This window comes from Anoplopoma fimbria, chromosome 1, assembly GCF_027596085.1.
Source record: "Anoplopoma fimbria isolate UVic2021 breed Golden Eagle Sablefish chromosome 1, Afim_UVic_2022, whole genome shotgun sequence".
Classification (NCBI taxonomy): Eukaryota; Metazoa; Chordata; class Actinopteri; order Perciformes; family Anoplopomatidae; genus Anoplopoma; species Anoplopoma fimbria.
In genome coordinates this window covers 16604166-16630322 of record NC_072449.1, presented here as the reverse complement: position 1 = coordinate 16630322, position 26157 = coordinate 16604166, and the positions used below count along the sequence as shown (strand labels likewise).

Sequence of the window (26157 nt, the reverse complement as noted above, 5' to 3'; positions counted from 1 at the left end):
ACCTACTGCCGGCTGGATGAGAAGAAAGAGATCAGCTCTGGTGTTCCTGTTTGTCCTGTCCTGTCCTACACTCTGACTAAGGCTGAGTACATCTAAGAGGGAGGGAGTGAGCGGTTCTTCATGGGAGCGAGAGGCTGAACTCCATGTGGGGGAGAGAGAGAGGCAGATAGTGGGAGTGTGTACTGTGAGAGCATGTGTGTGAGATAGATTTAGACATCCTGCTGTGAGAGGGAAAGACACAGACAGAGAGAGACAGATCCCGCCATGGACACGTGTGGGTTTATAAAAAATAAAAAAAATAAAGTGTATTGTGTGCGACACAGGAGAGTTCTCCAGGAGAAACAGCTGAGCTGGGTGTCTGTCACACAGATAGACTTACAGCTCACTAGCTTTCATCGTTGATTTCATTTCCTGGTTGGATACGTTTTTGACCAATAAGCAAATGTTCAGATGATGATGTGATTTGAAACAGTAAAAAAAAAAAAAAAAAAAAAAAAAAAGTGTTGCGACTGCCACTACGCAGCATATGCTCCTTGCTCTATTATCTGCTGTACGCTCTACTTGCAAGAATTTCTTTCTCAAAGTGCTTCGTTACCGGAGACAACACAGAGACAAATAGTTGGAGCGGCGGGATGACTGTGTACATGATGTGACAGAAATCTAGATCAGATTAAAACCAACAGCATTGCGAGCGCATGCAGGTCGACTCAGTCTGCTGAGTCACCAGGACGATCAGCATCTCTGCATCTACATCTGTGACTTTGAGGACACGCACAAAACAGCAAGCAGCCCGATCAAAGATCAGGCTTCCTGTGTGTATTTCACACACATGATGTACATATGGCATGCACCTGCCAATCTGCGTGTGCGTTGGGGCAGTGTGCAAATTGGTGTGTGTGCGCTTTAAAATATATTAATAGCATGCATCTGTACGGATGGGTGAATGCATATGCAAAGGTTTCTGCTTTTGTGCATCTCATTCTCAGTTTGAATCATTGCATAAAAACATCTGTGCTATCATTTAATTTAGGTACAAATAAATGAAATAGGAACAGCATATTCTGTTCCTTTCTGTTTCAGAAACTAACACTGAATGTATGTTTAATCTTGAAATTACTTAATGTGTTTGGGCAAAAGGTAAGGACAGAATACTTGTCTTCTTTAAATAGAGACTTGTGTTACTATGTAACTGTTACTTGCGAAGGTTCAGGGGTTCCCTTCTAAAACCAAAAAATTATAAAACACATGTCACAATCTAGCTCATCTTCTGTCCTCTGATTATTTTCCTTTGCCTCTATCAAACACTCTTAATTACTCAATAAAAAGGGTGTCTACTGCCATCACTTGCTGTCTTATTAGCATTCTACTCCCAAAAGGAAAAAAAAAGTATACAGTAGGAGGAAAGAGGGGAAGAGAGACAGTAAACAGAGAGATGAGAAAGACGGGGTGATAAGGATTAACGTGACTCCATTACATGTTATCTTGCTTTCATTATGTTTCCTCTTCCTTTAGCGCTATCATCTTTCCTTTTCCACGCCTATACTATACTCCCCAAACGTTCACTCACTTCTGATCAATATTATCCTCCCTCTGTTTCTAGAAACTTGTACATCCTCCTTCTCTCTGAACACATTCATTCTCTTTGTCGCCACCTGTAAAAGCTTTGTTTTCTATTGCACTTTCCTCTTGCATCCCTGTATCCCTCTACCCCTAGTATCATCCCGATCCATGGACGGATTAGACACAGAAAGGACATCCTGGCATAGCATGCAGTGCTGCGGAGCTTGTGGGATTAGAGAGATACAGATACAGCTTCGATCCTCCAAATCTCTGGAAATGAGAAATCTTTAGCTGCATGACGTATCAAATGCACAGCATGATTTTTTTGTATAATAAGTGGGCATATGAGTCGGTTTCTGTGCCCATCTGTGAGTGTGTCTCCTGTGGGGGCTTAGATGGATGAAGCACATGTGTGTAGTATTTGTATGTACGTGTGTGTGTGTCCATGAAAGTGACGGTTTATAAAAGTTATATAATGTTCTTCTAAGAGGAGATTCAGATACTGCCTCTGGTGATCTCACACACACTCACACACACACAGCACAAATTAATGCTTACACATATGCAGAAGGAACACAATCATCAATCACTGGAAGCACAAACTCACAAACACACACACACACATACACACACACACACACACACACACACACACACACACACACACACACACACACACACACAACACACTGGAGGCTGGGGGTTATTTAAAATGAGGGGAGTTGTAGCGGAATAAGGGGATTTTGGGGGATGAAAAAAATAAAACTCCCATAATTAGCTAAGGATGGGGCTCGGGGTAGGGAGGGCAGAACTCAGTTGGCATTTATGAGGCATTTGTTTCACAAGCTATTACTGTAGCCTGTGATGATAAGTTTGCTCCTGGGCGAGGGAAATACGCAACTTTACCAAGCAGAGGAGGATTATATTTGTATTTTATGATTCCAGAATTTTAAAATCAATTTTCCGGGGTTGGAAATGTGAGTCTCCATCTGTGTTCACTTTGATAGGAAAACAAGGATGAATGAAAAGAGGGGAAGGACAGAAGAGGAAAAAGAAATGAAAGGGTGAATAAGCAGCCTCACAGCATCCAGCTGTTCTTATTCTTTCTGAGACATCTGTCATGAAGGAGAAACAAAGAAAGAGACAGAGAGAAAGTGAAGACAGGAAAGAAAATACAGAAGTATTGAAGAGAAACAAAAGAGGGGGCAAGAAAGGAAGAGACAGACTAATAGAAAAAATACTGCATTGTTACCTTTGTACTGTGTAAAGTTTGACCAAAAATGATCTGGTCATATAATTTATACTTTATATGTCTGTTTTGTCTTTGTCACTGTTTAAACTACCTATGAGCGTTGCATATTCACTTGCATGCCATGTATTGGTGTGTCCACCACGACAAATGATTGTAATTTACTTTTACTGGTCATAAACCAAATTACTGGACAAATTATAATTTTGACCTCATGATGAAAAGTGAAAGAATCGGCAAACTTATTACGGTTCGTCCAACGGGAAACATGAATGACATGAATGTCTGAACAAAATTGGATGGCAATCCATCCTTTAGTTGCTGAGATATTTAATCTGGATCAAAGTGGTGAACTGATCAACATTGTCATCCATAGAACGACACAATTTACTAACAACTGTTGTAAAGCCTCATACATTTAAAAGATTTAATTTTTTATTCATTTTATTTAAACTTCTGATACCGTCTCCGCTGGCATTGGGTCTTAGTTTTGAATAAAATAAACTTTTATCGAGTTAATTTCAAACGACTACTGAGATGATGGATTTTGACCTGAAATAATGGATACCATGCAAACTAAATCAAAACTTAGAAGTAGCTGAAAATAACTTCCAAGTAATTGAGCCGTGAGATAAAAAGAAAATACTGCTGTTAGACTGCTGTTAGAATATGGGGCGGCTGTGGTGTAGTGGAGAGCAAGGTAGTTCTCCAATCAGAGGGTCGGTGGTTCGATACCCGGCCTCGGCAGTCGATGTGTCCTTGGGCAAGACACTTAACCCCAAGTTGCTCCTGAAGGCTTGCCATCGGTGTGGACTGGATGTTGCATGAATGTTAGTTAGAGTCTGATGGTGGCACCTTGCATGGTAGCCTGTCATCAGTGTGTGAATGGGTGAATGATATGTATGTAATTATTATGTAATATACTACTGACTGTAAGTCGCTTTGGATAAAAGCGTCTGCTAAAAGACTGTAATGTAATGTAATGTAATATGTCCAGAGGGGACCTGAGCCGGTTGAATTCATGACAAGAATGGACCGAGCAATAATAACTGAGAGAAGAAAGAGATAAGAGAATGAGCGAGAAGATGAGAGGGAGAAGCGGAGGTGTCCGTTCTGTAGGTTATGGTGAGAGAGAAAAAAAAGTACACTAAAGAGGGAGAGAGACATAGATTAAGAGAGAGAGAGAGAGAGAGAGAGAGAGAGAGAGACAGAGAGACAGAGAGAGAGAGAGGGGGGCTTGATCTCATGGCTGGTTGAATCTCTGCTTGGTTTTGCTGGAGGCTTCAAAGCCTGACAGACGAGGGAAGAACAGCATTCACTGACATTATTAAGTGACCTCATCCGGCTTTCATAAGACCCTTCATGCCTCAAACACACACACACACACACATATTGAAAGGTGCAAATGTACTCGCACAGATCTTTCATCACATACACACATTTGGTTGTTAAGGGAATTTTGATTTTATGTAATCCCTTTGTACTTGTGGTCTAAGTTGCATGCCACATTATTGTAATGTCCCTGGTTCGTTTCTAGCTGGGGACCTTTGCTACGACTGTTTACGTAATGACTAAACCCTCTAGTGGCCATAGGAATTATGACTGGAGCAAAACAGGGGTCGAGGTGACATTATAGAGTGATAAAGTTCAAGTAGGAATGAGTTGGATGGCTCAACAAACATATGACTTTCACACAGGAGTCCGTTGTTGGACTCCTAGCATTTGTCACATATTTTTTTTTTTGCATTACAATGATCATTGGCCAACCTTAATCCAGTGGTTATAATTGTAACCATGACAACAGGGATGTCCTAACCATGATGAAGCACTCATTTTAACCTTTATTTCCCTAACCTTAAAGGTTTCCCTGACTACTAATTATGCTATGAAGCAATGTTTTTATGTGTATGTGTGTACTCGACGTTGTGACTGTGATTTCACACTGTGGTAAAGAAACGCAATGCGCCAACAAATGCAGGAAAGCAGACTGCTCACATGGGCATAGGATATGTTAAATTACTTTTCGGTTACGGAAAAAGTTGTTTTTTTTGGTCTTGTCAAGCCACATTTAAATGTTATACAATGCAATATAAATTATATATGCTGTATGAGAGAGGGATTATTATTATCCGATCCTTGAATACAAATAAGGAAAAAACAAATCTGACATTGCATTTGAGATAATACCTAAATGCAAGGTATCCCAGACAAAGAATGACCAGTTTGCTGCATTTCAAATTTAAAGCTTATGCAATGTGATCAAATGCACCATAGAACTACTTACTCACAAAATACTCTTTTATGTAATGAGGTTGCAGGTTAGACAAGCTCGTGGCACTGGACATTTATATTAGCCTTGAAGTTGTTGTTTTTCTACTGTTTTTTGTTTTTATTGCTTATTTATAATACTTGTTTTTTTTATTTTCATTTTTTTTTTATCTTGTCTTCTTCTACTATGTCTCTTGTGTGCACTTTACTCTACGCTGCTGTAAGCCTGCAAATTTCCCCGCTGCGGGACTAATAAAGGATTATCTTATCTTATCTTTATGAACGTACTGGTTTTATTAAATCAAACCTGCATACTGAAATGTAAATATATTGTATGATAATGTTATATATACACTGTCATTCATAAAAAGAATTATCCAAATATGAATGTATTCAGCTATAATATAACATTTCTCTAGACAATGTCATCATAAAGGAAACAGACTAATCTCTGAGGTGAAGCGTGGGTTGACAATTGACTCATTTACATAACAAAAGTACAGTTGTTCCCACACACATGTCTGACGTGTGAGTATGTGTCTAATCTGACATGCCATCCACACTGGATGAATAAAGCATTATTGCAGCTTATACTTTGCGTGCCATGAGTGACTCATCTGCCTGTACGCTTTATGGTTTTAGCAGAATCACTACCTCTGCTCATCACCACAGGTTCTCTCACCGCTCTATGCTGGAACAATAAAAGAAACTGACATTGTAAAGAGGCTTTTACCTTTCCCCACATGAAGGCACCTTATGCATAGTTAAACATATGGGCATCCCTCCACCTTGAATGACTCCTGTATTTGTACTGCAAAATTACCCAGACAGTTTATCAAAACTACTTAGCAACCCAGCAATATAAGAGAAGCAGACACAAGGGAACAAGAAGCTCTGAAAGGAGGTCAGAAAATGTGTTACTAAGCAAAATGTTGTGCTATAAACAGGTGTAAGACAAGATAAGATATGAGAGACTTCATTGTCATCTAAATACATACAGTGCAGTAAAGTGATTAATTGAAAGTCCGGGTATTGAGGGAATGCATGACTTGGCTATTCCAGCCGCTTCTGGACTCCAGTTGTTTTTAAACGGGCCTGAACTTCAGCATTCCTGACTAAAGCGTCCTTTTGCTAATATCAGTACTGTGTTAAAATATACTATATCCAAGCAGCATGGCGCAAGTTTGTAGGTGTAAGTAAATTCAGTTTCTATTAGAGTATTTTGGCATTTGAATTGTGCCAAGTTCACAGCATGTCAACCAAAACAAATTATTTAGCAGTTACAGAATAGAGGTTCAGTGAAATGTCTTATTCGTAGGTCGCCATGCAGTCACTAACAAAAAAAATAAAAAATCGTCAGTAACTACTATACATTGTATGGTAACACACAAAGCACACATTTTAAGTTCTGCCTAAAGTATTGAAATTCCTCTTGCCTAGAAATATAAGAAAATATAATACAAACAGCCTTTTTGGATTAACTAAAAGCAAGAGCTGCTCGTGACGGATCAGATCTCCAGTATGTGTCAAAGAGATGCCCCTCTGACGTACCTGATTAACTCTTTGGCAGGTGGTAATCTGACCTAACTCTCCATCACACACACTTTGATAGACACGACTTAATTAAGTTCACTCAAACATTCACTCTCAGAAAAAAAAGCGGTAAAGGATAGAAAGAGAGAGCCTAGTCACCAGCACAATGTCAGACACTGGTCCCTGTTTGAGCTCCGTGTCTTGCTCAAGGACACGACATCTGTGATTGAAACAGAAATACCATCTGAATGATGATTGACATGACAACGAATCATATTAGATGTTTTCAGAAAGCTCTCTAACATACATTGATATTCCCCTCAAGGTCTTAGAATGAGGGTTTTAAATGTGTATGACCAATATGCAGACTTTGAACTGCTGCTGCATGAATACAAAGTTTTAATGTTCAGTTCCATGATGTATTTCAGTGAAAATACATCATAAACTGCCATCTTTTTATTCAATTTCTTGGAGACAAAGTTTTGTAAGGGCATGGTTCTCTTTACTAAGAGCATTGAGGCGTTGACTGCAGAGTGTGCAGAGACAGTTAGCATAGGGTGATTAAGGACCACACATTGAGCACACCTGATTAACTATCTGAGAACAGATGGCTATCAGATGAGGCTCTCCATCAAACTCCTTCAGTTGGACAGAGTTCACGTCTGGAGTAGACAGGCTCAGTGACAACATTCAGGGACGTAAAGGGGAATGCTGCTCAATCCAAACAAAATAAAATTAGACATTTTTGTGCAGGCAATAATTAAACTGAAATACATTTTTACATTTTTTAATTCAGGAGTCGAATGTAGAAAATATTTGAGAAAACTGAAACATCTTTTACTGTTACTAGCGTGTGTCATTGCACAGTGAGTTAGCTGATTTAGTATCTTTGAGCTGAGGGTTATCGTAGGGGATTTTCCATCACATCTGCACAGCTGGACAGGGTACACTGCAGGAAATGGGTTCTCTTTCCTGCACAACAGGACTGCTGCATGTGTCAGGCTGAAAGCCATCTTCTAGGTTCTTGTTTGTTATTAACATCTAATGATTCACTTTAGTGTACATTTTGAATATATATGAAAACTCAAGCTGTTCGTCTAGAAAATATATGATATTATAAAAATATCACAAATGTGACACATCTAAATCGCTGTGTCATCAGAATTCTAATTATCTAGAATACTGTAATATGGAGATGTTTTTTTATATTCACCTGCCAAAATCCCAACATTTTTAATAAATATACAGAAGTGGTGGCTCAGTGAAGGCTCAGTCTGATTCTCAATCTAGTATTCAGCTCCAACATAAGTCCTCAACCATACTCAATCCATTTTGACCACAATTCAAAAACACATACATACATATACACAAACACAAATATATACACGCACACTTACATATATAAATACACATATACACACATATGTATATACATAGCTATATACAGACATACAAACATATATACAGACATATATACATACATACATACATACATACATACATACATACATACATACATACATACATACATACATACATACATACATCTATACTCATATACACATGCATACATACATATATATATATACACGTATGTATGTGTATATGAATGTATGTACGCATGTTTGAGGGTTAATAGTGGTCTCCCTCTTCCATGCTTATGTATATAGAATTGTGTTGATGTCAACCTAATTTTGCGTCATGAACTAACCACTTCTTTGCTTCTTCTATCATACACAAATACATTAAACATTTAATTTGTGTCAGGTTAGACATAACATTCCATTCAATCAAAACGTTGCTCATATGAAAACACACCTGTAAGAAATCAAACCATTCTGATCACCAAACCATTTACCATATTTTTTTCTGACGACAAAGGAAAAACTATGAACACTGATGTACTGCAGTAAAAATAGGACTTACTTTCACCGAGCTTGCACTTGAAAGCTACAGTAATTATTTTAAAAAAAATATCCATAGGCTGCACTGCACTACACTTAACCAAGGGACCTCGATTGTAACATAAAGCTTTGCCCTCAGGCTACTTAAAGCTCAAGATCACAGGTCAGAGGAGACAGAGAGAAACTGGGACACGAATGTTTTACCACGATAGAGAGCAAGAGAGTGGTTGAGACTGCTGCATTAACTGTGATAGGAGGAAACAGACGGAACAGAATCACTTTAACTACTAAGTATAGGCTTCTTTTCATATAGAGGACAATTACAGTTTCTTAGAGATTAATTTTCCTGATTTATACGAAGAATTTCATAGGAGCGCTGACATACAAAATTAATAAATGAGTATAATGCATGCTTTAAAAAAAAATCAGAAGCCCCTTAATTGCTGCTGTTTTTCTTTTTTAATTATAATTTTTTGACACTGGAAGACAAATCATTAAAATTAAACTCATTGTAGTGACATAAAATTATGCTGTGGGAAATCAAGGAGCGATGGATGCAATATTTAGTTTAAGTCATAGTAGCCTCATGGGTATAGATATTTGTTAAACTTAAAAAATGTAATTTAAAATAAAAATAAAACCCTAACCAATACATCAGTTTCATTGCAGGACACGTGTTTATTGATGACAGATGACAGATGCTTCACTCTGTAAGTTGACAACTCTGTAAGTTGTCAAATGACAGGAAGACAGCGAAGCAGCAGGCTCATAGTGACCCAGTTGTTAGAATAAAACACGAGTATTCTTTTGGATTAGCTACTTTGCAGTCTGCTTCAGTATCATCTCTCCATGTGTGTACTACTACTATCTAATATTTTATATCTGCCATGCAAATGTGTACTTGACAAATGTACAAATACTTTTCTAAACTTCCTGTGACTTAACATGTGCAACTGATAAGAAAGACAGAGCCTGTAGCATCTGCATCGTATCTACTCTTGTATTTACTTCCTTCAATAAATGTTTTATTGGACATGACCTAAGTTTAATTATTCATTGTTACTGTGTCAGTAGGCACACAATATATGATACTGATACTGTCACAAATGTAAAAATAGAATTACCGTCCCGCAGGTGTATGCGTCTGCAAACCAGTCAAGTTGCAGTTTACATCTGTGTCTTTTCAAAATATCATGTCATAATTTTATCCTTTTACAAATTGTGTGAAATTGTCCTAATTAGCATATCAATTATTGAGTTATGGAAAACTGTAACCTTTAAAACTGTTTTGTGAGGTCACAGTGACCTTTGACCACCAATTTATAAATGGGTCAAGCATGAATCCTAGTGGATGTTTGTGCCAAAGAAATTCCTCTCAAAGCATTCCTGAAATATAGCTTTCGCGAGAACAGGAAGGAAGTGAGGCAACAGTGACCTTGACCTTTGACCACAAAATGCTAATCACAGAACCAAAGCAGTAAAGAATTACAGCACACAAGCTGAGTAACATATTAGCTCTACTTTCCTTTGCTGAGCTAGCTTTGATGGTTTACTTACAATCAAACACAAATATTGCCTTGAAGTCTTAAACGTAAGAACTTAAATAACTAGATAAATATATTTCCACTTCCTTACCTGTGCTGCCATCAGTGATAACTCCATTAAACCTGGATCGATGGTAGCCAGCCTGACTGTGTAAAAGTAAGACTGTTGACTGGAAGAAAAAACCCTCAGAAGGAATGCCTCTGAAACTGCTCTGCTGTGCTTCACTGGACGAGTGCGTTTGTGGATGTGCTACATAATGACACAATGAATGCTTTTCATGCTTCATGGAGGGTATATTCACTCGACACATCGCTCTCTCTCTCTTTCTGTATGAATGTGTATGTTCAGGGGCAGCAGTAAACTTGAGCATGACGCATGCCAAGAAAACCCTGCAGAATTGCTGATTTGGCTTTTATATGTAGGCTCTTTTGACACTGGTACCCTGTATATCTTTCTACTACCACTTTCTTTTAAATTCACTTTTTAATCCTAGAATTATTCATCTCCATCTGGAAATTTACATGAACATAATCTCTGTATAAGTGTTTATTCATATTTTTCTCTCTCTTGCATCCATCTCAGGCTTATGAAAGGTATTTGGAGTAATAACTAATATCTTTATCATGATTAAAAAAAAAACCATTTGGTGTTTTACTATATTGAATGTACTTGTTGTATTCACAATCTTTTTTCACAGCTAAAACCTGTCAAATGTCAGCAAATGCATATAGCTACTACTACCTTTATTCTCCATCTGGCTCTTTGGATGAATATTTATGTGGTGGGTGAGGGGAGCCTCATATGTGTAAACTATAGTGTAAACGAAATTACTATTTTAAAATCCATTCATTAAGAACCACTTTTTGAGGAGTGAACAACCAAACGTTTTGCAATATTTCGTCTTTTATTAATTTCCTACTTTTTTTGGTTTATGCGCAAATTTGAAACGCACATTAAAACACTTACATGGAAGATGAGCCGACAATGAGTCTCACAATCACGACTCCAAACTTGAACTATATCGCCTCACTGTTCCGGATACCGTGCAGTGCTTAAAATGCATTTTCTTGTTGTTACAAATGGCATCAGAAAAATGTCAAATAAATAAATCTTGCAGCGCTACACCACATTAGGATGCACACAAAACACAGTATTGCTCAGATACAGCCAGGCCCGTCTGTGCTCAAGTTGAGCACTCAGGGTTGCTGAATGTAATTTCCAAAGACAGATTCACCCCAAGCACAAGTCACAGCAGACCAAGCTGTTAACTGTAAACCTGTATTGTTGACCTACTCTGTGGCCTTTTGAACAATTAATACTGCATGAGAAAACCCCTCGACATAGTCCCTGTTGTGGCCTTAGTGTGCGTGTGTGTGTGTGTGTGTGTGTGTGTGTGTGTGTGTGTAACAAGTAAAAGCGACAAGTAAAAGCGAGGAAATGACTGTCCATTTGTATGCCCTAAGTGTGTAAGGATGTGCATGTGAGGCTCCTTTATGCACAGTACAGTCCATTTGAGGAGAGATGGATAAATTACCCTGAGGGCCAGTGAGTCCAGCTGTCAGCCAAGTGAGACAAAGAGATTTTTTTAACCAAAGAGAAACATGAGAAATGAGGACTGATAGACACTTAACTGACAGTATTGTTTTATTTTTTTCACACATTTCTTTGACCACTATCCCACCACAGTTTGTACAGTCCTGTGTGTTTATGATACAGGAGTATACATACAGGATACAGGAGTTTTTTTAGGGATAGATAAAAAAGCTTTGATTATTTTTTAATTGTCATTTTAGTAACAAGACCCTGTAAAAAAAAAAAAAATACTGACTCCTCCTAACCCCTCCGCCCGAAAAGGCTTAACACACAGATAGATGCACACAAAGATTAATGGATGTCTAGATTTCAAAACCTGCTCTTTGCCTGCTTTCACTGTGCACAAATGTTGGTTTATAAATAGGTCAAGCATGAGTCCAAGTGGATGTTTGTTCCAAAGAAATTCCTTTCAAAGCATTCCTGAAATGGCTTTTTTTTTTCTTTTACACACACATAACAAAATAATGAACACAATCTCTTCAGAATATATATATATTTTAGGGAAATTATTCAGAAACTGTAGTATATCAACACATGTTCCCAAACGGAACTTGCTCTGCACCATTAGCCTTTAAACTATGTCACTACGTACACCTATAGCGTCAATGTTGCTTGTGTCAATCTACACTTGTTACATGCATAGTCTTTTAAAAATAAAAATCCATCTTTGTAGTCAGTTAAGTTTAGGCAACAAGACCACTAAGTTAGGTTTAGAGTGGTTGACGTGGACTACAGACGTAGCAACCTGTAAACATTTACTTTTAGTTTGCAATGGAAAAATACATGGGTCTCCTGGACGAGAGACCTGTTTTGTTTTTGACCCATCCACCTCCATGCCCACCCGCCCTGTGTGGAACATCACGCTCTTAAACTACGTTACTCTGCCTTCAAGGTTACAGGTGGGTGCTTTGAAACACCCGAAAGACGTTGAGGAGTAATCATTGATCAATAATTGATTGCCTATTTACACATCAAAAAGACACGTAGAAGCATCAGCATTCATTTGGAGTCGTGTTTCTGTAAAGCCATGTTAAAATGCAAGTCCAATAATCTCTTATTTTGGTCTCCACCAATTTTTTTAGGGAAATACCTGGGACTTCAGAAGCTAAAATCACATTTTGTGCAGGTACAGGGGATTTATCCGAGCATATTCACGGAAAACATGAGTGACAGTGAAACAAAACAGTTAAGTTCTAGGCTGTAAAACCAAAACAATGAAAGCTGAAATGTTTCGTTGAGTGAAGGGAACTGCAGAGTCGGGTGATAATTATCTGTCGGCGGTCACTATGAGCGACCCCTTATCCAAAACAGTCATTTATGCTATGGTTTATATATAAAAAAAATGATTGAGGTCTGATATAAGCAATTTTAAGCTGCAATAATGCAATAGTAAACCCTAATATATATATATGCAGGAACTTAATTACTAGTTTTAAAGAGCAGATACAGTACATGTAGCCATTTCAGTTCTTTGGTCAGCATCATCTTCAGCACACATGGCATTTAAATGCAGTTTTATTGTACGGTGCACTTCTTTTTCAGAGATTTCGCCGCTGCTGGTGCCAAGACTCCAACAACAGCCCCGACAATTCCACCCACCACTGCTCCGACGACTATGCAAAGTGGACCACCGACACTTGCTGCAGCAATGCCGATTGCAACACCCACTTCAGCTGTTGTTACAATCAGACCAGTTTCAATGAAGTTGTTTTTCTTCTCTGCTTTTTCCCTTGATTTGGTTTTATACAATTCATGTAGAGCCTTTATCTCCTCTTCCAGCTGGTCTCCTTCAAATACTGCCCTCAGTTCTTCTTCTTCCCTTTGTTTTCGCAGGGCACTAGCCTTCATGAGCTTCTCTTCTTGTTCATGGATTGCTCGCTCAGCCTCCTGGAACATTTCATTCGTGTAAAATGTTCCTCCGTTATCGCAGACCATAGTTACTATCTTTGCAAGCAGCTGAGGCACCTGTCCGCTATCGGGAACTGTGTTGTTGAAGACATGATACCTGAAGTTACATTTTGTAATTAAATTGCTAAGCGGTTGACTTTTCCTGAAAAAATCTTCAATTCTCTTGCTTCCCAGCTTGTCACCGTGAGTGAAGAGAACCAAGGAGTATTCTGCAACTTTATCACCGAAGACCTGCTGCAGGAGTTCAACCGTATTCTGTTCTTCTAATGTGAATCTGGCCAACTTGATCACAATCAGGAACACATGGGGACCGGGAGCAGAGAAAGAGATGCATTCTTTCAGCTTTCTGACCACCTCCACTTCTTTGTACTTTGTGTCGTAGATTCCTGGAGTGTCGATGACTGCGACCCTGCGTCCATCCGCCATTCCTTTGGCCTTTTCACACTCGGACGTCACAGAGCGTGGAGAGAGGACCGACGTAAAAGCCTTTCGATTTAAGATGGTATTTCCCGAGGCACTCTTCCCATTTCCTGTCTTTCCAATCATCACTATTCGGATTTCTTCATGTGGATTAACATCTAAAAAGAAATGCAAGAAATGTGTTTAGTGGTTGTGTATTTGCATTCAGTGTGTTTTAATGGCAATAATGCAAACCCAATATTAACTTTAATATTTGTTTGGTACATTGTTCGTGATTTTAATCCATTTCTTTGCTTTCTGAGTGTAAGATAATTAAATTGATACCTTATATTTGTGCAGAAATTGAGCACTCCATAGATTTAGCATGCACTCTATAACATTGACTTTGTTTACATGGACACAAGTATATGGTTACCATCATAGTGAAATAAGGAGTTATCTATACGATACCTCATTTTAGAACAAAAAACATAAAAAAAAAAAAGTGCAGCACCTGACTGAAGGGAGAACACCTGAAAAGTGTCATACCGGCTGTTGGCTATATTGTATGTAATGTGTAGTAATTATATCCCAGTACAAGACTTGTTTTCTGTTTAGACTACATAAGTCAGAAGACAAGTATAAATTATTCATCTTTTCACTAGTTACTTCTCTAGTCTGATCTCGAGCGCACAGCTGACTGACAGAGTTTGTTTACCTGACATAACAGAGCTGGCCATTAGGAAAGGGAGTCACGCTCAAATGTGCAGTTTGAAATCAATTTCGATGTCGATTTCTCGCCTCAAGAATTATCAGAAATTAATTTAAGGAAAAATTGTTAGCATCACGGCTAAGCTAATGTAAGTGTTTAGCCACAACCTGGAATGGTATGGCCTATCAGACGCAGAATAGGAGCGAATCAGTTTAGTCTGTCGCACATAATGTGTGGCTTCATCTTTTAAGGGAGGACCCTGAGATGATCTTTATTCCCTGCTCAGGTAGACATTACTCCACTATATCTTTACATAGTAAATAGTTGTTTAGTCTTATATTAATGCTCATAATGTTAAACACAGTTCCTTTATTTGAATTGTATTTTACTCATTTGTATGATTATTTTCTATATACACAATGCATGTGCTGTCAAAGCAGTGAAAATGTCCATTTTGATTTCTTAAATTTCAGTGTGTTGGCCACTAATAAAGTAGACAGTTTATAATAGTTTCCTTCTTTAACTGACAAAAACCTAAATATAATATATTTTAAAATCTTTAGTGACATGTTTGGGTTGAATTTCCTTTTTTACAAATATATTTATCCTACATCAGGCATTTAAAGGATGGAATAAAAAAAAAAACAATCAAAGATTTAAAAAAAAATAAAAAAAAGTATTGTTTAACAAACAAATTACCCGAGTTCTGGTTCCATGCAGTCTGTCTGCTCCTGTCTTCGGTCTGCCTTTGACTCTCAGCACTGAGGGCCATGGTTTTACAGGTTTGGAGTCCACACGAACATTTGAGTCGTGAAAAAGTTCAGTCTTCTCCAGCAGGCTGATGAGAACTGAACGCTTTTTGAAGTTACATGTGGTATAACCAATTTATTTTAAAGCCAGCATTCAAGTCTGACCACATTGTAGAGAAACCGAAAGTATATATGCAATACTGCTATGCGGAAAACCGTGGTACTGGAAACTTGCAAGGTGTGGATAAACACTTCCCATTCAGAGGATGATTGACAGGAAAAATACACAACATCATTTCAAAGAAAACAAATGTAAAAATATGAAGGGAAACCAAAGGGTCCTCTATATCTTGAATGTTAAGCCATCGTAATTCATCCTCTGGAAACCATAATTGTGTGAACAACATTTTATGGTAATCAATCCAATAGTTGTTGATATTTTAGTCTGGGCCAAAATGGTTCTTAGACCATCTTGAGTGATCAACATTACTATCCCTAAAGCGATGCTGCTTGCAAGGCTAAAAATGACAGCACTAAAGTTTTTACATAAACATATTGTTGTGCGCATTTTAAAGTATTGCATTAGAAAAGCTGTATGGTAACGCAAATTTCAATAAAACTTCCATAATTGCGCAAAATAGTTCGAGGTTGCTTTTGCCTTGGTCAAAAAAAGAGCTGTGAGACATGGCAAGCATTATCTGACATACATGTAAGCACAATCGAATCTTGTCAGATTTAAACAAATTCCTGAAGGCATCTCTCCTTTTCCCTCTACCGTAGAGGAGTTAAAAAGTCAAAGCAACTTGTTTTGCTTCAGGTTTGCAATCTGTACAATACTGGAAACTTTTGATGAAACTTTTGCATAGCTGAATATATTTGTGCCAAACCAGTAAATAGAAACAAGTCTTATTCACATTTATTTTTTGCATAATTTCAAAAGTCTCCTTGACAATTGAATGGAAACATGACGACTGACTCATTCTAATTTTGTGCCAAGATATTTTAGAATGACCACATTACCGGGTAAACATACCTTAGTAAGCAGCGGCAAAGATTCCAGCATTCCTCTAAACTTTTACTTTTGGTTCCCAGTCTTTTCTTGTCAGATACAATATTAAGATAAAACATTTCTCATTGTTTAAAAAGTTTCAGTTCAGAGGGAATTTTAATTTCATACAAATGACCATTTCCCTCTGAAATCTCAAACTAGATTTCTTTACTAAATCAGACTATAATTCCGATGACATCCAGTCTAATGTGATAGTTCAAAATGGATGAATGAAAAAAAAAAAAAAAAAAAAAGTTGAACATTTATATTTTTCTGCTGATGCATATTTATTGTGTTGCTTTGTTGGCAGTGTGTCGATTAGTCACCTGGATTCCCGAATCTTTGTTTTGTTAACAAGAACCACCACAGAAATGAATCATTGTAGTAACATTTAGCTCTAAGCACATGTGTGCCTAAATACATCCTCACAGAACTGCCAGTGTGACTTAAGACTCTTAATAATATTTTGATTCCACGGTCTGCAGGGATTGATTGTTGTTACTCCTTACCAGAAACTTCCCATCAGACATATTTACTGTTACTGATGAATACTGGAATGTGGCTGCTCCCGTTTCAAAGAAAGGTTGTGTGTGGAAATCCCCAGTCGCTTTCCATGGCAAGCTATTTATATTGTATTGTCTTCTATGATGACAAATTAGCTTCCAGTCACAGTTCATATAAATGTCCATGTTTGACATCCTTCATCATGGTGTCTGAGACATTTCTTTTATCTATTGCATCATTTTGCAGATGTCAAATGTGGAAAAATAGGGGAACAAGCTTGCTAACAATTTGGAAAAAGGCTAAATAAAAAGGTATTTGTTTTTAGTAGAATTTAAGCCATAACAGTGATATATCAGAATAACGCAATTCTCAGTTTCTCCAAATCTAGAACAGGACTAAATGCACTATGTATTGCCTCATGAAAACCGTGGTAGAAAAAGTCTACATTTACCTCAGTAAAAGTAACAATACCTGAACCAGAGAAAAGCTGGGGGTTATGTTTTAAATCCTATGGGGGCAGTAGGGCCAGGTGCTCCAAATATAGCTGACTGACAACCCTGTTCTTCTAATACCTTCAAGAACATATAGGAACACTTAGTTACTCACACACCGCACCTGCATATCACACAGACAAACACCAATCAGACTACCTAATTGAAAACACATTTGGGATTTTAGCAGATCACAGCAGCGCTAGCCAAGTACCATTAATCTGGGCCAAGAAAACGTGGAGAAGAAAGTAATGAATTGTGTTCTGCACATCTACTTGAGACATGAAAGTGGAGGGCTTTTCTCTGCTGAAAGCACCGACAGGTAAGAACCATTTCATGACAATTCAAGGCACTTTGAGACCAGACTCGTCACCACCACTGCCTTTAGCCACAAACTCTACTTACTGTGTAAAGCAGTGCAGTGGGAAGCTCACCCACAACTTCCGTTCTGAAGCTAGTTCCCCCTCCTGGCAACGGGACAAGATATAAAATCATTCTGATCTACATCAAACACATGAGATTACTCTACCAATGTTATCATTCTTTGGATTATTATCAAAAAGCAAGTATTTTATGTTGTAAAATGTCATGAACTTTAGTTGCAATTTTAGTTGCAATAGTGCAGTGTAATTTGAGTTGAGTAACTTTTAGATCATTGACTCTTTATTGCTCATAAGCTTTCTAGTAATTGTCTTTGTTATTATGTGCATCCAATAGTAAGATTTACCTGTGTCTTGAAATATGAACCTGAAGACATCAACTCCATGACCACACATGCCTTCCTGTCAGCTTGATTCCTTCACTCCGTGTCCAAAATGTTTCTTCACATGGTTTACTAAGAAAAAAATAAAAATGCATACATTTTGAGTTTTTCACACATTCCTCCCCCCCTCTCTGTGACAGAAACTAATAATGTTTCACTTGCGAAGTAGACTGTCGAATGTCATAAGTAACTAACTCGTACATATCTGACACAAAGTAACTGACAACTTTTGGGATACGATACAATCAAATAACCCATTTAACTTTGGTCGTAACACATTTTGCAGCCGACCCTTCACTCGAATGTTATGCAACATTAACTTTTTACCATTACTGTAGCATTTTTGTCAAAACTTTTTTTAGGTTGCAACGATCTTTTAAGGCTCAAAGAAGTAGTAACTTAAACTATTCCACTTACCAGTAGTCCCGAGGTTTTCAGGAATATGTTGCTTTAATTCGGCTGTTTCAGTCGGAAAATTTGTCATCAGCACCACCAACGTTTCGGCCCCCTTTAATCATTGCCATAGGCGTCTCCTGGGACAGGCTTATGGGGCCTAAGCTCTGAGTGTTTTCAGATAAGCCCAGAGTCTTTACCGTTCATCAAATGAGTTTCCAATAGCTAGCTTTCATGGCCTGACAGTAAGGCCAATAAAATTAAGCAACTAGTCTAAAAAACACTGCCGTACATTTACTAAAATTCTATTGGTAAAACCTTTAAAAACTTGCCTTTGGTATTACTGTTAGCAGCACATTGTGTATCTACATGAAGCTGTAGACTGATTACATAATCACTATGTTAGAGAACACATCTGGACATTAAAATGCATCAGATAGCTAAACAATGTAACAGATGCAGTCCTGCCCTGGTAAAGATGATAATTATCAGTCAAACCTGCAGACCACCTGACTCAGCCACTGCCCCAGATACATAAGAGTTTATTGATTAGCACTTTTAACTTAAATACAGTGGCTGTATTTGGTTCAAAACTAAATGGAGAATTTTGTTGCGTTTGCAATTAAATCTGACAGCTGCAAATATATAGTCAGCTACCTGTTAGCAGGTATTAAAAGTGCGCCAACTTATAATGGAGAATGACATTATATTATTACAGACTATTATTTGACCAATATTATTGATGCATTCCCATGTAAGCGGCAGGACTACTTTTTCAATGTTGTAGTTAGTCGAAGTGGAGCTACTGCATACTGTTGCGTCATGTTGTTTTCCTGTCAAATATTGTGGATTAGAAGTACAAAGTAGCACAAATGGAAAATAAGTAAGTAAAGTACATGCACATAAGTGAACCATTTCAAAAGAGGCAAATTCAAGATTTGTAGAAAGTGGAGTATTTCACAATTATTGGAGATAAAGTATGGAGGATGAAAAATGACATAAGTATAAATAAATAAATAAATGCATAAATAATTGTATAAATAAATACAGGAATAAATAAATAAATGGTTAAATACATTTTTGAATACAGAAATAAATAAGTAAAAGAATAATTAAATGCTGAAATAAATACAGTAATAAATAAATGCTTAAATAAATACAGAAATAAATAAATGAAGGTGAACATAAATGTAGTAATATATTTATGTCCCATTTAGGAATCGACTTTTATTAATTCATTTCAGCATTTATTTATTTATTTATTATTTTATTCATTTATTTTTGCATTTATTAATGCATTTAAATATTTCTGTATTTATTTCAGCTTTTATTTATTCATTTATTTATTCATTTCTGTACTTATACAGTACCAGTCAAAAGTTTGGACATACCTTCTCATTCAATGTTTTTTTCTTTATTTTTTTCTTTATTTTTTTCTACATTGTATATTAATATTGACGACATCCAAACTATGAAGAAACACATATGGAAGTATGTGGTAAACAAACAAATGCTCAACAAACCAGAATATGTTTTATATTTTACATTCTTCAAAGTAGTTGAATGAGAAGGTGTGTCCAAACTTTTGACTGGTACTGTACATTTATTTAAGCATTTATTTATTTATTCCTGTATTTATTTATACAATTATTTATGCATTTATTTATTTATTTATACTTATGTCATTTTTCGTCCTCCATAATAAAGGACAAACAAGGTAAAAAGAAGGCTTGCTATTATTAAAATCTAGGCCGATTCGATACAGTAGGTGGCGCTGTTCACCTTTCACGTCGGTTTGTGAGCAGTCATTAAACCCGAAGAAGAAGAACGCGTTTACTTCCGGTTAACATTTATGAATGGGTCGCTCCGGCTCTACTTCCTTGTGTAGCTTGCTAACTGGTAGCAACTGCATCTCAGTGGAGTCGGTACACTGACGGCCACTGCTCCCACCACGTCTGTCCAAATGGATTATACAGCAACTCACAGCGGGTCCAGACAGCGTAAGTTACGTACGTGCCTTTATCAATCCAATCAGCCTTTAATAGAAGCTAACAGCTGCATGTGCACATTGTGTACTGGCTAGCTCGTGAACGGTGACGATGAAGGGTTCAGGCTAACAGCTAAGCTAGCTAGTAACTTAGGTTCACCACAGTGTAATGTTAGAACAAGCGGAAGACATTAGTAGCTCATTAAAGGGGGATTGGTTAGCTGATAGCTTGCCCACAAACGATTCATAAACACCACAGGATTTAAATGCTAACTAGCTAGTTTACCTGTGTTGTTATGCTACACGGGCTGGCTACGTTATGTCATCTGTGTGGCGGAGTGTTTATTATTGACCCGGATCAATAAGCAGGAAAGTCTAGCCAATACATTTGATCTAACCTTACCTCAAGTCCTCAAAACCAGCATCTGTAAACAGATCTCTGTGCATCCCCGGATGTAAACAAGCCTCCCACACAAAGCACACCAGACCCATGTTTACAAACTTTTTTTTTTATATTTCTAGTATGCTTATAGATATGAATCTGGTCTGTGTTGGGACCTAGAATACTGTAGGTTAGATGCCATATCCATCCTTTAGTCTTTGCCATAAGGGATGGCAGGGAAAAGAGGATGACACTAAAACCAGTTTGTGGCTCTGCAGAGGTGATGTAATCTGCTCTTGGGATCAGTCTGTGATGAGGTCATTACTCCCTCAGGATATGGATTTAAAGAGCTCCTTTCTCCTGCACATACTAGGATTGGGTGAACATCATTTTTGATTTGTGTTTTGAGGGCACATGATTCTTAAGTCAATTTAGCAATACACTTTAACTGAAAAGGGTGAGGATAAGTTTGGTGCATGCTGCTTTCTTGGTTTTCCTGTAATTGTGGCTGCCTTTCATTTGCTTGTTTTACATATTTCTTTCTACACAGTTTTTGCAACCCCTTAAAATTGTGAGTGATTTGAGAGGTTCAGATCTCCTCCTTTGTTTGACCCCTCTCTTTTTCTAACCACTCTCTCTCTTTTTATCCAGCACCTAATATGCGTCTAAGGAACAACTCTGAGGATGGCTTAGATGGCAGCCAGCTGTTTGAGGATACGAGTGGAGCTGCACGTGGACTACAGACAGGGTACATGTTGGAGCTAGGCTGAATAGGAACTGTTCTGAATATGTTTCATATAATTCCACTAAATTACATCAAGGAAAAAATCAGGCTACCTTTGTCAATTAATCAGGTTAATATCATTTTGACCCTTTTGGTGGGAGAAAAATAACACAACTACGCTATGCTTTCTGTTAATTTGACTTTGCACTGTCACCTCCCAATAGTTTTGACTATATGCATGTATTTTTTTTTTTAGCTGACGCATGTATCAACTACTTTCAGTCATTACAATTTCTTGTGATATGTTGGCAGTAACCAGCCGGCCAGGCCTCAAGCAGCGGGATTTCCTGCCCAGTCCATCCTGTCAGACCCCATGTCTAACCTGGCCATGGCATATGGCAGCTCACTGGCATCCCAGGGCAGGGAAATGGTGGACAAGAATGTAAGAATGAGTCATTCATATTTTATACCATTGCTTACCAGGAATGATGCAAAAGGGCTCCCTCAAAATGGCCTTAAAAGCCGGGTGAAGGCATAAGCAGGCTGAATAATGCACGTTTGTTTGTCTGTGTGCTTGCTTGTTTCAGCTGGACAGGTTCATCCCAATTTCTAAGCTGAAATATTACTTTGCTGTGGATACGATCTACGTTGGGAAGAAGCTTGGCCTTCTAGTTTTCCCTTACATGCACGAGGTAAGTCTGTTTACACCTGCTAAATATAAAGTATTCTGTATTATATGCCACTTTGCACCAGAAGAGGTAATGCTGTGCATGTGAGACTTTCATTATACTCTCTGGGTTGGGACAACATACCTAATCCTAGATCTGCCTGTTTTAATTTAAATTTATTAATGAAAAATATAATAAAAATCCAGACTATCTTTGCTTTAATTAATGCTAGAATACCACATGTTTACAGCAAAAATATAGTCAGTAAGGATTTAGCAAGTCGTAAGTATGTGATCGTGTGTGTGTGTGGTAGAACTGGGAGGTGAGCTACCAGCAGGACACTCCTGTGGCTCCACGCTTTGATGTGAACGCTCCTGATCTCTACATTCCCGCCATGGGCTTCATCACATACGTCCTGGTGGCTGGACTGGCCCTCGGCACACAGAACAGGTACAGATGATACATACAATCTGTGTTTATATAAACGACCACAACAATGATACCGGTTTAAAAAAAGATGCTAATGTAATGTAATACTCTTTTTGATCGTTTAATTCTTTATCTGAGCAGTGGCCATTAATAGCTAGGCTTTCTTAGTTTCTTTGCCAGCTTCATTTCATGGATAGCTCTTCTTTCTAACGACAAACTCTTTTTTTTGTGCGCCTTTCAGGTTTTCTCCAGAGCTGCTGGGAGTTCAGGCCAGCTCAGCGTTGGTGTGGTTGATCATGGAGGTCCTGGCGGTCCTGCTGTCGCTCTACCTTGTGACCGTTAACACTGACCTAACGACCATTGACCTGCTGGCCTTTTCTGGCTATAAATATGTTGGGTATGCACAGCATCTTTCTATGTTTACTTTTTCATCACCAACTCGCCCTCTTCTGCCTCTCACCTCGTCTCAATAGTTGTATTTCTTTATTTTGCTCTGATCTTTATTCTTTCCCAATTGCTAATTTTCCCTTACATGATAATAAGAAAAAAACATCTCGTAAAATGTGTTTAACACTGAAGCTATGTGGATATTTTACCTAACCTGTGAATGTTAAAGGGTCTCTCTTCTCTCTGTTTCCTTAGGATGATTGTTGGCGTAGTAACAGGCCTGTTGTTTGGGAGACCAGCGTACCATCTCTCTCTACTTTGGTGCTGTGCCGCCATCTTTGTCTTTATGGTGAGTGTCAGCATCTACTAACTCTTGAGAGTTTAAATTAATGATCTTACTTGACGTATTTCTGTTTACAAATAATTAAGGACGGATGTCTACCACACAAACATATTATATTAGATGCTTTTGCACTGCATAGAATAACATGCTCTTTATTCTGGAAAGGATGTTTTCTTCTTGTCATCCTGGACCTTTCTCCTTCAATCTCACCCTCACATCCACTCATCGTGGCTCTCTGCAAAACTTTTGTCAACTTTCTGCCCAGTCTTAAAATTGTTTGCTAATAAAAGCTTCCCTGTATCTGTACATATACATATAACTGATAAGAACTCATAGTCTAACTAACCAAAGACATGAATGCACACATAAGACATGCAGTGATTGCACACACTCTCACATTCCTTCATATTGCTATTTTACCCTACTTATACACTCTTGACCTCATCCCTACTCCTTTCACACATGCATACACACCCACTGGCCATTTTATCAGGTACACCTGTGCAATTTAATTAAACAGGTCAGCCAAAATATTTATTGGGGTCCTACATAAAGGTGGTATTGTACCGGACTACGTCAAATTGAGAAGTGTTTTTAATTTTCAACACCACCACTAACCATGACCTCATCCTAAAACACGTCATCTAATTAACCAAAATCTGACAATTGTGACCCACACAAAGATGAAAGTCATGTGGTAGGCTCCACTGACACATATGCACGTATGTTTAACAGATTATTAATGAATATTTTATGTTTGTCCCTCCTCAGATCAGGACCCTGCGTCTGAAGCTGTTATCCGAGGCGGCGGCGGAGGGGAGACTGGTGAGAGGAACCAGAAACCAGCTGAGGATGTACCTCACCATGTCTATAGCGGCAGCACAACCCATCTTCATGTACTGGCTGACCTACCACCTCGTCAGATAAAACCCACACACTCACTGCGTAAATGAACTTTTCTGTCTGAATGCCCTCGTAACCACCTTAAAATCTCAAGAATACACACACACACACACACATATATCAAAGGAGCTGGACTTGGATGAAACACAACAACCACAGATGTTTGCAAAATATCCCATCACTTCACAGACATTGAGACTCCACACCTTGTATACATGGAGCAAAAAACAACAACACATGCTACAAGATTAGGAGAGGAAGTGAGGCACTACTGCCTTTTCTCTCACAGCACAGCCCTGTGTCGTTAGTATTGCCTTTTTTTGTCCTTTTTTTTATGTAATGTCTTCGATGTTTAAAGATGTCTAGCAAAAGTAAGTGGCTTTAAGTTGGTTTTCTATACTTTGTAATTATTTGTTAATTATGTTTTTTACTAATATTTAAGAATGTTTGTGAAAGCAAAAGTGTTATTTCAGATGTTGCTCTGGTCTGATATTTCACGTGATTTTTCTGAGCCGACTGAAGAAAGCACACTAACCTCATACAAACCGTCCATTTAATGACAAGAAATAAGTCTAATCCAGGTTTGAAAGTTTCTCTGCTTTGATTTTTGACAAATGTTTACTTCATGGTGGAGAGAAATACCTGTTCTCTTATAATTGGATCTGGAAACAAGGGTAATCTATCTGGTGTATCAGTGTGGGTGTAGTAACCCCTCAGTTTTATCCATTTCATCATTTTGTATGTGCTTTGATACATGTATGAGCTTTGCTGCCTGACAATTCTTGAATAGAAACATCATCTGTTTGTAAGCCAAGACATGAGGCTGTAGACCTCGCAATTAAAATATTGACTTAACTTTGATATCCTTTTTAAAAACCAAGTAAATTATTCAGTGCTTTTCATATTGAAAGATGTAATGAAAGTGGAGAGATGGTTTGTTCTGTGAAAATGGTTGAGTCTCTGAGATACTTGAAATATGTCAGAAATTATTTCATGTGCTTTAATGTGCTTATGAATCATTTAATGTCACAGCTTTTTTTTCTTTTTTTTTATGTTGCCTATGTCTGCTCAAACCAGGGTAGGAATTACATTTATTTAAATAAATTCAGGAAGCTATTCAAAATTCAGGATTGTAGCATTTTCCCTAAAACGCATAATTATTGAAGAATGCTTTTTCTCAGTCAACTGAGATGCCAATAAAACTTTTTTCAAATTATTTTGACAGAGTGCTCATTTAAATAGGATCCCTGAAATTGCATCTCATTACAAATGACTCATATATATATATACATATATATATATATATACATACACACACACACACACACACACACATACATGAAGCAGGTCATTTACTTTTTTCAGGATTAATTATGAAACGATCCTATTCCTTACTGTCAAAGTAGGCTGAAAGCATATAACTTATCACATCAAGCCATGAAAGTGACTGTTGTATCACCGTCTGACTGATGGAGATGCTGAGGTGTGAGTTTGGTTTTATGTGCTCAACATTTGCTCTTAGTTGTTTTTTGATTTACCACAGAAACTATTGCAGCTAAATTTGAATTACAAAAAAAGACCAACCAGTTATCGGGGGGGGGCCTCTGTGGGCCGCACCCAAAAATTGCCACCGCTCATGTACACTTTGACCAATCAGAGCAAACTAAAATCTGTCCTTGCTATGTGGGCCGGGAGTTTTTAAGCTTAATGTTCAC

At 37.8% G+C, this 26157-nt stretch overlaps 2 protein-coding genes across 4 annotated transcripts; one reads left to right on the top strand and one right to left on the bottom strand.

Moving 5' to 3' along the window:
* Positions 1 to 13167: 13167 nt before the first annotated feature.
* LOC129096891 (GTPase IMAP family member 9-like) lies at positions 13168 to 15443 on the bottom strand. The gene is made up of 2 exons (XM_054605581.1): positions 15371 to 15443; positions 13168 to 14138 (listed from the first exon to the last, which is right to left on the bottom strand). Exons 1-2 carry the CDS (start codon positions 15441 to 15443, stop codon positions 13168 to 13170), a joined length of 1044 nt encoding a protein of 347 aa, XP_054461556.1.
* A 2156-nt stretch (positions 15444 to 17599) lies between these two features.
* On the top strand, positions 17600 to 25655 carry yif1b (Yip1 interacting factor homolog B (S. cerevisiae)). 3 transcript variants are annotated; one of them, XM_054597927.1, is made up of 8 exons: positions 17600 to 17785; positions 21640 to 21736; positions 22025 to 22154; positions 22300 to 22404; positions 22694 to 22830; positions 23051 to 23206; positions 23452 to 23545; positions 24311 to 25654. In XM_054597927.1, exons 1-8 carry the CDS (start codon positions 17746 to 17748, stop codon positions 24464 to 24466), a joined length of 915 nt encoding a protein of 304 aa, XP_054453902.1. In that variant the 5' UTR covers positions 17600 to 17745; the 3' UTR covers positions 24467 to 25654. The 3 variants fall into 3 exon arrangements, with proteins under 3 accessions (XP_054453902.1, XP_054453894.1, XP_054453911.1); XM_054597919.1 differs by lacking the exon at positions 17600 to 17785 and adding an exon at positions 20468 to 20628 and having other exon boundaries at positions 24311 to 25655; XM_054597936.1 differs by lacking the exon at positions 17600 to 17785 and adding an exon at positions 20469 to 20619.
* Positions 25656 to 26157: the final 502 nt, after the last annotated feature.

What these genes read in the sequence shown, in the direction of transcription:
- LOC129096891 (XM_054605581.1), bottom strand. Translation starts at nt 15,443, where the DNA reads ATGGCCCTCAGTGCTGAGAGTCAAAGGCAGACCGAAGACAGGAGCAGA. An exon ending in TGCATGGAACCAGAACTCGG is followed by an intron (nt 14,139 to 15,370) that starts GTAATTTGTTTG and finishes ATTTCTTTTTAG; the next exon opens with ATGTTAATCCACATGAAGAA.
- yif1b (XM_054597919.1), top strand. Translation starts at nt 20,583, where the DNA reads ATGGATTATACAGCAACTCACAGCGGGTCCAGACAGCGTAAGTTAC. An exon ending in GGGAAATGGTGGACAAGAAT is followed by an intron (nt 22,155 to 22,299) that starts GTAAGAATGAGT and finishes TGCTTGTTTCAG; the next exon opens with CTGGACAGGTTCATCCCAAT. An exon ending in CCGCCATCTTTGTCTTTATG is followed by an intron (nt 23,546 to 24,310) that starts GTGAGTGTCAGC and finishes GTCCCTCCTCAG; the next exon opens with ATCAGGACCCTGCGTCTGAA.